A 12,880-nucleotide genomic window follows, 5' to 3' on the forward strand; every position below is an offset into this window, starting at 1 on the left:
CAAAAGTCTACGATTTGAGTGACTGAAATTAACGTATTTTATACGTTAAAAAGACGACTTTATATAAATAGTTAGTGTCATCTTTCTGCCACCAATTAAAAACGTCAAAAAAGCAATTTGTGTTTGCTGGGCTAGTAGTAAATAGGTCACTGGGTGTTAGACAGCTGCAGCGGACTGCAGTCTGAGGATGTGAGTGAGAGATAGCTTAGTGAAGTAGATATAATGGACAAAAATCGAAGGGAGTGGGAGGGCAGGGTGGGGGGGGTGTTCCTGTGGATTTTATATATATCAGGTGTGATGCAAGCCAGGTGTCCGTACCAAATAAGGTATTGGATAATGTATTCACACCAAATAAGGAGTCGAATGATGTATCCGCACCATGAGGCGAAGGCTACTGCAGGCGCTTGGGGACCAGGGAGGGGAGGTGGGAACTGTTTCCCGTGCATTTCATATATAAGAGGTGAGATGCACTCCTGGCTTACACACCTCTCACCAGTCTTTGTCATCAGCTGTCCTCACACGTCGCCAGGTAAGGACTTTCACCTGCTATACTCTCACTGGTAGTCAAGATGACTACCCAGCATGCAGCTGGGTAGTTATCATGTTCACTGTAACTTGTACTGGTCGTCACAGCGACGGTGTCGCTTCATGGAAAGGTCGGGGTTCGAATCCCAGTGCTTTATTCGAATCATTTCATTTTATTTAACCTTCACGGGGGGTCTCAATGGGAGCCGATCCTTTTTAACTGGAGGCAATAGGGCCGACCCAGACTCGCATATGACAGTCCCATACCACTCCTGAGTCACCCCACAAGACTGGGTATGGCTAGCCTGAAGCGTCTGTCCTTCATCCTTGGGAAGACAGACAAACACAGACATTTCCATTTATTGATATACTTATATTCTTAACCAAATTAAGTCTTAAGTACTGTCAGTAAGACAGTAATATCAAGGTCACTATAACCTCAAGTGTTTGTGTTGACAGTAAGACAGTAATATCAAGGTCACCGTCTCAAGTGTCTCCGTCTCTTACATTCTAGCATGCGTCACTTCGTGGTCTTGGCCGCTCTGGTGTTGGCTGTCTGCGTCCTGGCTCCGTCACACGCCTACCGTCCCTATGGCGGTTATGGCTACGGTAGTGAATACAACATTGGAGGTGGCGGTGGCGGCGTTGGAGGCGGTGGCGGCCTTGCAGGCGGCGGCGGCGGTAGGATTGTAGGCGGCGGTGGTAGATACAACATTGGAGGCGGCGGTGGCGGCCTTGGAGGCGGTGGCGGCCTTGGAGGCCACGGCGGCGGCAGCATTCGAGGCCGCCGTGATATTTGAGGTGGCGGTGGCGGCGTTGGAGGCGGCGGCGGCTACGGTGGAAGCAAAGGTGGCGAAGGTGGAAGAAAAGCCTACGGAAGGTAAACTACTCCAACTTTACCGCGTACTCTACCCTCCACAGGACCAAGTTTACACTATTATATTCCAGGAAAAGAAAGAATTCAGAGGTTTACTTGAGAACCACAACAGCTTTGCGGATCACAGATGCCCAAACCTGCTCTACAGCGCCTGATTATATTTTAACTGTATTCAAATACTTCATCACATAATTTGTCACTCAGTAAAATATATCCAAAATGTTATTTTTAAATTTTTGATAAAAAATATCAGACGTGCTTTCTTTGTTTCTATTTGTTTTAGCTTCCAAGAAATTTTTTAATTTGTTATAATGTAGTATTGCAATGTGTGAAAATAAACTTTTTACTGCACTGAACTTTTTATTCATTTTTAAATATATTAAATCAAGAGGTATTCTTCTCGCTGTATATATATACTAAGAGTTGATTTTTATCCATATTTCGGTTATTATTTAAACAATACATTCAAGACTTAAAGTGCATGAAGACTTTCGTGAGGCTACCAAGTAAAGCTTTGACTCTTAACCTAATTAAAGCTAATATTACAATATACAAAATCTTATATACACACGACGAAAATGTCGCCCCATTTAGAACTTTAGGTTAAGTTTTTCGTGAAACTGAAAATGTTTTACAAAAAAAATTGGGACATAAAACTTTATTTACGAATATGTTAATGAGTTCAATTACTTTCTGACCCAAAAATCTGGGGAGATTATGTATTAAATAGGCTGTAATTCCTTCACTATTCTCGCGACATGAATGTAAATGCTCTCAGAGTAAATAAAAAAAAGTCTGAGCTTTAACCTCATTGACATTGTTTCATTTCAATCCCAATGTACATAGCTTTACTGTGAACAAAAATTTCTTAAACATTGCTTGCTTTTTATCTACTTTAATTGGACAGGTTTTGCTGTAGGTGCTGAGATTTCTGGTTGATGTTCTTGAAGACACCGTAGTCGGACATTCGATGGAACAGCAGTGGACATTCTAAGACATCGTAATGGGACTTTCTACGACACCGTAGTGGGGCATTCTGTGCAACAGCAGCAGACATTCTAAGACACCGTAGTGGGCATTACCGCAAGACGCTGCTCAAGACCATTACTCGGAAAATCCACGTGTCAACAGCTTCTGGATTGTTATGCTCTTCAGAAATTAGTTTATTTAAAATAAAGTGATAGTTTTTGAATCAATGTTATTCTTATTGAATTAAAATTTCCAAATCTTTCAATATTCATTTCTGAAACATTTGTTGTTCCATGGTTAGTTTGACTGAGTTTATGTGCGGTACTTTTGAGCTACTGAATTTAAGGGGTGGTGGAAGGGGGGGGGGACTGGAGAAGATATATAGGACAGGAAGTTGTCTTGGCTCTCATTCTTACGGCGTCGTCCGTAGGTGTCACACGTCGTCAGGTATGGACTTCTCTCTCTCTCTCTCTCTCTCTCTCTGTCTCTCTCTCTCTCTCTCTCTCTCTCTCTCTCTCTCTCTCTCTCTCTCTCTCTCTCTCTCTCTCTCTCTCTCTCTCTCTCAATCTCTCTCTCTCTCTCTCTGTCTCTGTCTCTCTCTCTCTCTGTCTCTCTCTCTCTCTCTCTCTCTCTCTCTCTCTCTCTCTACCTCTCTCTCTCTCTCTCTCTCTCTGTCTCTCTCTCTCTCTCTCTCTCTCTCTCTCTCTCTCTCTCTCTCTCTCTCTCTCTCTCTCTCTCTCTCTCTCTCTCTCTCTCTCTCTCTCTCTCTCTCTGTCTCTGTCTCTCTCTCTCTCTCTCTCTCTCTCTCTCAATCTCTCTCTCTCTCTCTCTCTCTCTCTCTCTCTGTACGGTAAAAAGGTTTATGAAACATGTTTTAACACATTTCATGAATATGCTAATGAAATTAATTTGATTTCAATTATTATCTTGTTAGTAATGTCGAGAGAGAATAGTTAGAGTGAAGCTCCTTGACGTCCTGGGCGAACTATAGCTGGAGAGAGACTGACTGTGGTCGGCATATAGCCAGGTCAACCACTGTATTATGGTTGACCTGGTACAACCACAACAATACAACCAGATACTGTATTGTTGACACAGACAGTATCATATTACACTCATTCTCACTACAGGTCACAGGAACACCTTCATACACTTTCTGTGGTAATGCTTACCTATTGGTACTCTAACATGAAAAACCTATTAGTACTTTTACCTATTAGTAGGTAAAAGCACACACACACACACACACACACACACACACACACACACACACACATACACACACACACACACACACACACACACACACACACACACACATGCACACACACACACACACACACACACATGCACACACACACACACACACACACACACACACACACACACACACACACACACACACACACACACACATGCACTCACACACACACACACACGCACACACACATGCACTCACATACACACACACACACACACACGCACACATGCACTCACACACACACACACACACACACACACACACACACACACACACACACACACACACACACACACACACACACACACACACACACACACACACACACACACACACACACACACACACACACACACCATCTGAAGAAGCATATAATGAAACTGGAAAAGGTTCAGAGGTTTGCAACGAGACTCGTCCCAGAGCTACGAGGGATGGGGTATGAGGAGCGCCTGAGGGAACTGTGCCGTACGACACTAGAAAGAAGAAGGGAGAGGGGGGACATGATAAGAACGTATAAAATACTCAGAGGGATTGACAGAGTGGACATAGACGAAATGTTCACACGGAATAGTAACAGAACGAGGGGACATGGATGGAAGCTTGAAACTCAGATGAGTCACAGAGATGTTAGGAAGTTTTCTTTTAGCGTGAGAGTAGTGGGAAAATGGAATGCACTTCAGGAACAGGTTGTGGAAGCAAATACTATTCATAATTTTAAAACCAGGTATGATAGGGAAATGGGACAGGAGTCATTGCTGTAAACAACCGATGCTCGAAAGGCTGGATCCAAGAGTCAATGCTCGATCCTGCAGACACAACTAGGTGAGTACAACTAGGTGAGTACACACACACACACACACACAGATACATGTACTCACACACACACACACACACACACACACACACACACACACACACACACACACACACACACACACACACAGACACACACACACACGGCCATACCACGGCCATACCACGTTGAGAACACCGCTTCTCGTCCGATCAGCGAAGTTAAGCAACGTTGGGTTTGGTTAGTACTTGGATGGGTGACCGCCTGGGAACACCAAATGCTGTTGGCAATAATGTTTAATCCTGGAGTATGCGGCCCCAGCATGGAGCCCGTACCTTGTCAAGCACAAGACGAAGCTGGAAAAAGTCCAAAGGTATGCCACTAGACTAGTCCCAGAACTAAGAGGCATGAGTTACGAGGAAAGGCTGCGGGAAATGCACCTTACGACACTGGAAGACAGAAGAGTAAGGGGAGACATGATCACAACCTACAAAATCCTCAGAGGAATCGACCGGGTAAACAAGGATAAACTATTCAACACTGGTGGGACGCGAACAAGGGGACACAGGTGGAAACTGAGTACTCACATGAGCCACAGAGACGTTAGAAGGAACTTTTTCAGTGTCAGAGTAGTTAACGGATGGAATGCATTAGGCAGTGATGTGGTGGAGGCTGACTCCATACACAGTTTTAAATGTAGATATGATAGAGCCCAGTAGGCTCAGGAATCTGTACACCAGTTGATTGACAGTTGAGAGGCGGGACCAAAGAGCCAAAGCTCAACCCCCGCAAGCACAAATAGGTGAGTACAAATAGGTGAGTACAATCGGAGGTGAGACCTCCGATTGGCGTGAAGTCACCAGTGGAGTCCCACAGGGCTCTGTACTCAGTCCTATCTTGTTTCTGATATACGTAAATGATCTCCTGCAGGGTATAGATTCATTTCTCTCAATGTTTGCGGACGATGCCAAAATTATGAAAAGGATTAAGACAGAAGAGGACTGTTTGAGGCTTCAAGAAGACCTAGACAAACTGCAGGAATGGTCGAACAAGTGGTTGTTAGAGTTTAACCCAACCAAATGTAATACAGTGAAGATAGGTGCAGGGAGCAGGAGGCCAAATACGAGGTATTATCTGGGAGAGGAAATTCTTCAGGAGTCAGAGAAAGAAAAAGACTTGGGAGTTGATATCACGCCAGACCTGTCTCCTGCAGCACATATCAAGAGGATAACATCAGCGGCATATGCCAGGCTGGCCAACATACGAACGGCATTCAGAAATTTGTGTAAAGAATCATTCAGAACTTTGTATACCACATATGTCAGGCCCATCCTGGAGTATGCAGCCCCAGCATGGTGTCCATATCTAGTCAAGGATAAGACTAAACTGGAAAAGGTTCAAAGATTTGCCACCAGACTAGTACCCGAGCTGAGAGGTATGAGCTACGAGGAGAGACTACGGGAATTAAACCTCACTTCGCTGGAAGACAGAAGAGTTAGGGGGGACATGATCACCACATTCAAGATTCTCAAGGGAATTGATAGGGTAGATAAAGACAGGCTATTTAACACAAGGGGCACACGCACAAGGGGACACAGGTGGAAACTGAGCGCCCAAATGAGCCACAGAGATATTAGAAAGAACTTTTTTAGTGTCAGAGTGGTTGACAAATGGAATGTATTAGGAAGTGATGTGGTGGAGGCTGACTCCATACACAAATGTTATCCATGTAGTCACTGATAGCTAACCACACATAAGGCACATATTTGCTTGCTCTGCGCTAACCCGGAGAGGATCGACTGGGACACAGTCCAAAAATATTCACTCCTGATCACCCGGCAGCAAATGGGGACCTGAGATTAAATAGATTTTCGGGTAGTTTTCTAAGGAAAGCTATCAAGGTAAGGCTTCCCATGAGCTATGTGAAGGGAAAGTTTTCATCCTGGTGAGAGGAGTCAGAAGGTAGCTACTCCTGTACCCTCCTGTGTTCTTCTCTCCAACATCCCCAACCACTTGGGCTGGACGGTAGAACGACGGTCTCGCGTCATGCAAGTCGGCGTTCAATCCCCGACCGTCCAAGTGGTTGGGCACCATTATTTCCCCCCGTCCTATCCCAAACCCTTATCCTGACCCCTTCCAAGTGCTATATAGTCGTAATGGCTTGGCGCTTTCTCCTGATAGTTCAACAGCGCCACTATTATGAAGGCCTACGTCACACCTACAGCCTACACACCGTTCTGTAGGTCTACGCCACTCCTTCATCTCCACCATGCTACAGGACTATGTTGCTCCGACAAGTCTACTATGCTGTAGAACTAATGTTTACATCATTTACGTGAAGGAGGGCGGCTTGGGGAGTGGGGAGGGGGTGCAGAAAGGGGGCTTTGGGAGTGAGGAAATGAGGGGGGGAGTGGTTTCCCAGGGATTTTATATATATATAACAAGTGAGATGCACTCCTTGCTCACTCACCTCTTACCAGCATCCGTCATCAGCCGCCCTCACACGTCGCCAGGTACGGTCTTTAACCTGCTATACTCTCACTGGTAGTCAAGATGATTACCCAGCATGCAGCTGAGTAGTCACCTTGTTCACTGTAACTTGTACTGGTCGTCACAGCGACGGTGTCGCTTCATGGAAAGGTCGACGTTCGAATCCCAGTGGCTGGGAGTAGGTCCTTCACGTCATTCTCGTAACCCAAACTAGTTTGTCCCCCTACCACCAACTAAGTGATATATACAGTAATTCTGACTTTGTACTTCCTCCTCTTAACTACCTCGTTGAGGGGTGATAATTATATGTAATTCAGTGATTATCATGTTGCGTGCCCCGAGATCAATTAAATGAAGACTTGTAAAATCTTCATTAAATCTTCATTAAAAAAAAAATGTAATTCAATGATTATTATGGTGCGAAATTCTATCACTCCATCAAAGGAAGAGGTAATGTATGAGAGGTTTGATAGGGTTGGTAAGAGCCCGACGAGGGCTGGAAGACACACATATGCTTTATTTCTCTCTCTTATTTCCCTTAGCTTTCATTCTCAGCCGTACATGTACATTTACGTATACAGTAGAGTGAAGGGGAAGGCACAATGGGAAGCGTGTCATGGAAAAACCCAGTTCAAGACGCCGCCAGAGTAGCAGGCGCCGGCCCTGTCAGCGAGAGGAACAGTGTCTTCGCCTGCTCTCTCCGTCTCTGTCTGTCTCTCTCTCTCTCTGTCTCTCTCTCTCTCTCTCTCTCTCTCTCTCTCTCTCTCTCTCTCTCTCTCTCTCTCTCTCTCTCTCTCTCTCTCTCTCTCTCTCTCTCTCTCTCTCTCTCTCTCTCTCTCTCTCTCTCTCTCTTTCTCTCTCTCGTTAATAGGCCAGAGTCTATTTAATGCACGTCCCAAGATCAAGTTAATGCAGGCTGTGTAAAATCCTGAAAATAGGATTTATATTTTATTTAACCTTCACGGGGGGTCTCAATGGGAGCCGATCCTAATTAACTGGAGGTAATAGGGCCGACCCAGACTCGCATATGACAGTCCCATACCACTCCTGAGTCACCCCACAAGACTGGGTATGGCTAGCTGAAGCGTCTGTCCTTCATCCTTGGGAAGACAGACAAACACAGACATTTCCATTTATAGATATACTTATATTCTTAACCAAATTAAGTCTTAAGAACTGTCAGTAAGACAGTAATATCAAGGTCACTATAACCTCAAGTGTGTTTGTGTTGACAGTAAGACAGTAATATCAAGGTCACTATAACCTCAGGTGTGTTTGTGTTGTCAGTAAGACAGTAATATCAAGGTCACCGTCTCAAGTGTCTCCGTCTCTTACATTCCAGCATGCGTCACTTCGTGGTCTTGGCCGCCCTGGTGTTGGCTGTCTGCTTCCTGGCTCCGTCACACGCCCACCGTCGCTATGGCTACGGTGGTGAATACAACATTGGAGGTGGCGGTGGCGGCGTTGGAGGCGGTGGCGGCCTTGGAGGCGGCGGCGGCGGTGAGATTGTAGGCGGCGGTGGTAAATACTACATTGGAGGTGGCGGTGGCGGCGTTGGAGGCGGTGGCGGCCTTGGAGGCGGCGGCGGCGGTGAGATTATAGGCGGCGGTGGTAAATACTACATTGGAGGTGGCGGTGGCGGCGTTGGAGGCGGTGGCGGCATTGGAGGCGGCGGCGGCGGTGGTGGTGGCATTGGAGGCCGCGGTGGCGGCATTGGAGGCCGCGGTGGCGGCATTGGAGGCGGCGGCGGCATTGGAGGCGGCGGCAGCATTGGAAGCGGCGGCGGCGGTTGGTTTGGAGGCGGTGGTGGCGTTAGAGGCGGCGGTGGTGGCATTGGAGGCGGCGGCGGTGGCGGCGGCGGCGGTTGGTTTGCAGGCCGTGGTGGCGTTAGAGGCGGCGGAGGAGGCGGCGGCGGTTGGTTTGGAGGCCGTGGTGGTGTTAGAGGCGGCGGTGGTGGCATTGGAGGCGGCGGTGGCGGTTGGTTTGGAGGCCGTGGTGGCGTTAGAGGCGGCGGTGGTGGCATTGGAGGCGGCGGTGGCGGCATTGGAGGCGGCGGTGGCGGTTGGTTTGGAGGCCGTGGTGGCGTTAGAGGCGGCGGCGGCGGCGGCGGTTGGTTTGGAGGCGGTGGTGGCGTTAGAGGCGGCGGTGGTGGCATTGGAGGCGGCGGTGGCGGCATTAGAGGCGGCGGTGGCGGTTGGTTTGGAGGCGGTGGTGGCGTTAGAGGCGGCGGAGGCGGCGGTGGCGTTAGAGGCGGCGGAGGCGGCGGTGGCGGCATTGGAGGCGGCGGTGGTGGCATTGGAGGCGGCGGTGGTGGCATTGGAGGCGGCGGAGGCGGCGGCGGCATTGGTGGAGGCAAAAGTGAAATTGGAAGCGTTGGTATTGGAGGTGGCTTTCGTGGAGGCAAAGGCAACATTGGAGGAGGTGGCATTGGAGGCGGCTTTGGTGGAGGTAAAGGCGAAATTGGAGGCAGCATTGGAGGCGGTGGCGGGATTGGAGGTGGCATTGTAGGAGGTAAAGGCGAAATTGGAGGCGGCGGCGGCAATGGAGGTGGCATTGGAGGCGGCAGCGTCATCATTGGAGGTGGCGGCGGCATTGGAGGCGGCGGCGGCATTGGAGGCGGCGGCGGCATTGGAGGCGGCGGCGGCGGCTGTATTATAGGAGGTGGCATTGTAGATGGCTTTGAGGAAGGTAAAGGCGAAATTGGAGGCAGCATTGGAGGCGGTGGCAGGATTGGAGGTGGCATTGTAGGAGGTAAAGGCGAAATTGGAGGCGGCGGCGGCAATGGAGGTGGCATTGGAGGCGGCAGCGTCATCATTGGAGGTGGCGGCGGCATTGAAGGCGGCGGCGGCATTGGAGGCGGCGGCGGCATTGGAGGCGGCGGCGGCATTGGAGGCGGCGGCGGCGGCTGTATTATAGGAGGTGGCATTGTAGGTGGCTTTGAGGAAGGTAAAGGCGAAATTGGAAGCAGCATTGGAGGCGGCGGCGGCAATGGAGGTGGCATTGGAGGCGGAGGCGGCAGCGTCATCATTGGAGGTGGCGGCGGCATTGGAGGCGGCGGCGGCATTGGAGGCGGCGGCGGCATTGGAGGCGGCAGCGGCATTGGAGGCGGCGGCGGCATTGGAGGCGGCAGCGGCATTGGAGGCGGCGGCGGCGGCATTGGAGGCGGCGGCGCCATTGGAGGCGGCGGCGGCTACGCTGGAAGCAAAGGTGGTGGAGGTGGAAGAAAAGGCTACGGTAGGTAAACTACTCCAACTTTACCGCGTACTCTACCCTCCACAGGACCAAGTTTACACTACTATATTCCAGGAGAAGAATCAGTTCAGAGATTTACTTGAGAACCACAACAGCCTTGTGGATCACAGATGCCCAAACCTGCTCTACAGCGCCTGATTATATTTTAACAATGTCTTCAAATACTTCACCACATTAACTTGTCACTCAGTAAAATTCATTCAAAATTCTCGTTTAAATATTTTGGTGAAAAATCTCAGATGTGCTTTTCATGTTTCAATTTGTTTGAGCTTCCAAGAAATGTTGTAAATTTTTACAATGACGTATTGAAATGTGTGAAAATAAACTTGTACATTTTTCTTGATCTTTTTATTAATTGTTAAATATATTAAATGAAGAGGTATACTTCTCCCTGTATATATATATATATATATATATATATATATATATATATATATATATATATATATATATATATATATATATATATATATATATATATATATATATATATATATATTCTTTAAGTAATACACTTAATATATACACTTAATTAAGACATAAAGTACATTAAGACATTCGTGAAACTACTAAGTGATAAGTTTTGTCTCTTAACTTAACTAAAGCTTATACTACAATATACAAAAGCTTATATACACACAACGGAAATGTTGCCGCTTTAAGAACTTAAAGATAAGTTTTTCGTGAAACTAAAAATGTTTTACATAAATATTGAGATAAAACTTTATTTACGAATATGTTAATGAGTTCAATTACTTTCTGACTCAAAAATCTGTGGAGATTATGTATTAAATAAGCTGTAATTCCTACACTATTCTCGCGACATGAATGTAAATGCTCTCAGAGTAAATAAAAAAGTCTGACCTCTAACCTTATTGACATTGTTTCATTTCAAACCCAATGTACATATCATTATTGTGAACAGAAATTTCTAAACCATTGCTTGCTTTTTATCTTTCATTTGTCAAGTTTTGCTATAGGTGCTGAGATTTCTGGGTGATGTTCTTGAAGACACCGTAGTCGGACATTCGATGGAACAGCAGTGGACATTCTAAGACATCGTAATGGGACTTTCTGCGACACCGTAGTGGAGCATTCTGTGCAACAGCAGCAGACATTCTAAGACACCGTAGTGGGCATTACCGCAAGACGCTGCTCAAGACCATTACTCGGAAAATCCACGTGTCAACAGCTTCTGGATTGTTATGCTCTTCAGAAATTAGTTTATTTAAAATAAAGTGATAGTTTTTGAATCAATGTTATTCTTATTGGATTAAAATTTTCAAATCTTTCAATATTCATTTCTGAAACATTTGTTGTTCCATGGTTAGTTCGACTGAGTTTATGTGCGGTACTTTTGAGCTACTGAATTTAAGGGGTGGTGGAAGGGGGGGGGGGGGACCGGAGAAGATATATAGGACAGGAAGCTGTCTTGGCTCTCATTCTTACGGCGTCGTCCGTAGGTGTTACACGTCGTCAGGTATGGACTACTCTCTCTCTCTCTCTCTCTCTCTCTCTCTCTCTCTCTCTCTCTCTCTCTCTCTCTCTCTCTCTCTCTCTCTCTCTCTCTCTCTCTCTCTCTCTCTCTCTCTACGGCAAAAACGTTTATGAAACATATTTTTACACATTTCATGAATTATGTTAATGAAATTAATTTGATTTCAATTATTATCTTGTTAGTAATGTCGAGAGAGAATAGTTAGAGTGAAGCTCCTTGACGTCCTGGGTGAACAATAGCTGGAGAGAGACTGACTGTGGTCGGCCTATAGCCAGGTCAACCACTGTATTATAAGCATTACCACTAACTCTGGTGGTAATGCTTACCTATTGGTACTCTAACATATAAAGCCTATTAGTACTTTTACCTATTAGTACTCTAACATACCAAACGTGCTCGCACTTGCGCACACACACACACACACACACACACACACACACACACACACACACACACACACACACCTGGGGGGGGGGGGCCTGGTAGCCTGGTGGATAGCGCGCAGGACTCGTAATTCTGTGGCGCAGGTTCGATTCAGGCACCAGGCAGAAACAAATGGACAAATTTTCTTTCACCTTGAATGCCCCTGTTACCTAGGAGTAAATAGGTACCTGGGAGTTAGTCAGCTGTTACGGGCTGCTTCCTGGGGTGTGTGTGTGTGTGGTGTGAAAAAAGTTGTTAGTAAACAGTTGATTGACAGTTGAGAGGCGGGCCGAGAAAGGAAAGCTCAACCCCCGCACACACAACTAGGTGAATACAACTAGGTGAATACACACACACACACACACACACACACACACACACACACACACACACACAGTGGATAAGGTGCTCCAGTGGATAAGGGAGTATCTAAGCAACAGGAAACAGCGAGTAACTGTGAGAGGGGAGAGGGGGGCTGGGATGACATCAGAGTGGCGAGATGTCACCAGCAAAGTCCCACATGGCTCTGTACTTGGACCCATCCTGTTTCTAATATATGTAAACGGTCTTCCAGAAGGTATAGACTCATTCCTTTCAATGTTTGCTGATGATGCAAAAATTATGAGAAGAATACAGATGAAGATAGACAGAAACGACCATGACAAACTGGAGGAATGGTCTAGAAAAGGGCTACTAAAGTTCAACTCGGGAAAGTGTAAAGTAATGAAAATAGGCGAAGGGCGCAGGAGGACAAGGCACCATCTGGGAGGTGAAATCTTTAAAGAACCAAAA

At 46.8% G+C, this 12,880-nt stretch overlaps 1 protein-coding gene, 1 long non-coding RNA gene and 1 other non-coding gene across 3 annotated transcripts; 2 read left to right on the plus strand and 1 right to left on the minus strand.

Annotated features, from left to right (window-relative positions):
- LOC123746891 (uncharacterized) lies at positions 1–1,753 on the plus strand. Its single transcript, XR_011226063.1, has 2 exons — positions 1–529; positions 1,040–1,753. It is a non-coding gene; the product is annotated as an uncharacterized lncRNA (long non-coding RNA).
- Positions 1,754–4,595: 2,842 nt separating this feature from the next.
- On the plus strand, positions 4,596–4,714 carry LOC138359887 (5S ribosomal RNA). The gene has a single exon (XR_011226114.1). It is a non-coding gene; the product is annotated as a 5S ribosomal RNA (ribosomal RNA).
- A 3,601-nt stretch (positions 4,715–8,315) lies between these two features.
- LOC138359812 (ice-structuring glycoprotein-like) lies at positions 8,316–11,285 on the minus strand. The gene is made up of 2 exons (XM_069319518.1): positions 11,183–11,285; positions 8,316–10,144 (listed from the first exon to the last, which is right to left on the minus strand). Exons 1-2 carry the CDS (start codon positions 11,283–11,285, stop codon positions 8,316–8,318), a joined length of 1,932 nt encoding a protein of 643 aa, XP_069175619.1.
- Between the last annotated feature and the right edge of the window lie 1,595 nt (positions 11,286–12,880).

This window comes from Procambarus clarkii, chromosome 93, assembly GCF_040958095.1.
Source record: "Procambarus clarkii isolate CNS0578487 chromosome 93, FALCON_Pclarkii_2.0, whole genome shotgun sequence".
In the NCBI taxonomy this organism is placed as follows: Eukaryota; Metazoa; Arthropoda; class Malacostraca; order Decapoda; family Cambaridae; genus Procambarus; species Procambarus clarkii.